The following is a 1,493-nucleotide window of genomic DNA, read 5'->3' on the forward strand; positions in this document are numbered from 1 at the left end:
CAGAAGGAGGAGGTGTTAACATCATCTCCTATGTTGTTCAGATAAGAGACAGGCTACAGAAGATGACAGAACTTGCCCAGCAGCACATGGCGGAGGCCCAGCCGTACCAGAAAGAATGGGATGATAAGTCGGCACGGAGAAGGACCATTGTTCCAGGTCAGAAGGTCCTAGTCATGCACCATTGACAGCAAACTGCTGTCAAAATGGCAGGGACCCTTTGAGGTGGAGAAGCAACTTGGGCCCACCACCTGCCAAGGTTCTACTACAAGTCGACCACGTTCCAGCAGGGTGCTGCATGTGAACCTCCTAAAGGAGTTGGCTGAAAGACCTGAGAGGAAGGCAGAGGTATTGATGATCAGATCTGTGGAGGAGGAAGAGGTGGTAGATGACCAGTATCTGCCCTCAGCAGCCCCAGCGGTACCTGACCTGGATCATCTGCCAGGTGATGGATACAATCAGGTGAAAGCTTTATGTAATTGTCAAATATTTCATGAGTACCCAGGTCGCACATATATGGTGGCACATGATATTGTGTTAAAGGAGGAGGCTCCAGTTGAACTGATGGGTTACAGGATCCCAGACTGCCTCCTGGTGTCCCTGAAAAAAGAAGTGGACCTGATGCTGTCTCTGGGGATCATTTCATGCTATGGAAAAAGTACACATGGCGGTATTCTGGTAAGACCAAATTATGTTTATCCATGGCTCCAGCTAATTTAAATAGCCCTCGTTACTTTATTGTGTGATATAACTTGATTTATTATTGTTTCTGGCATTTTCATTTGCAAGGTGAAAATGTTTCACCTAATCAAGTTCCTTCCCGAGACTATTTAGCATAGCCACGTCTCTGCATCCAGATCTTACTGTCTCCTGAGTTAATTGTGATTGGGTAAAAGAAGAAAAAGAAACCCAGAGTGTTGTTTTCCCCTATCCCAGAATGCATCCGTGGTGTAGCCAGACCTTACTCCACACTCTACATGGCTGTAGAGACAGAGCTGGAAATGCAAGACTTCTGTTTTAGAAACTTGAAAAATTATTAATAATAGGACAAAGGAAAGGATGCAAGGATAGAAAATGACAGAAGAGAGATTGGATAGAGAGACAGTGAGAAAGGCAGGGTGACAGAGAGAGTGATGTAGATGATGGTGAGATGTGCAGAGTCGGGGAGGAGGGGCATCAGAGTCAAACAGGGACTGAGAAAGAGGAGGGGATGAAGAGAATGAGAGAGAGATAAATCAGTTACATGACTCAGGTTTGTTCAGAAAGCTGCCAGAGCTGCAGCTATCTGCAGACCTCTGCAGATGGAGGTTGAGGACGGAGCTGAGCTCTGCTTTCCACAGTTCCCAAACACCTCCTGCAGGAAGCCCTCGTTTCCTTGGCCCCAAACACTGCTCATTTACATTGTGTGCTACTCCATATCTCTGACCACTGTGACTCTCAACCTGCTCATCATCATCTCAATCTCCCACTTCAGGCAGATATTAACTTCTTTGCTT

At 46.3% G+C, this 1,493-nt stretch overlaps 1 protein-coding gene across 1 annotated transcript in view; it reads left to right on the forward strand.

Annotated features, from left to right (window-relative positions):
* The first annotated feature begins 1,173 nt into the window (after window positions 1-1,173).
* Window positions 1,174-1,493, forward strand: part of LOC117953430 (trace amine-associated receptor 13c-like) — a 1,623-nt gene continuing 1,303 nt past the window's right edge. The window contains exon 1 of the mRNA XM_034886442.1: window positions 1,174-1,471. Within this exon, the coding sequence (XP_034742333.1) occupies window positions 1,299-1,471 (173 nt within the window). The 5' untranslated portion in view covers window positions 1,174-1,298. The remainder of the gene's footprint in view (window positions 1,472-1,493) is intronic.

Source organism: Etheostoma cragini, chromosome 11 (assembly GCF_013103735.1).
Source record: "Etheostoma cragini isolate CJK2018 chromosome 11, CSU_Ecrag_1.0, whole genome shotgun sequence".
In the NCBI taxonomy this organism is placed as follows: domain Eukaryota; kingdom Metazoa; phylum Chordata; class Actinopteri; order Perciformes; family Percidae; genus Etheostoma; species Etheostoma cragini.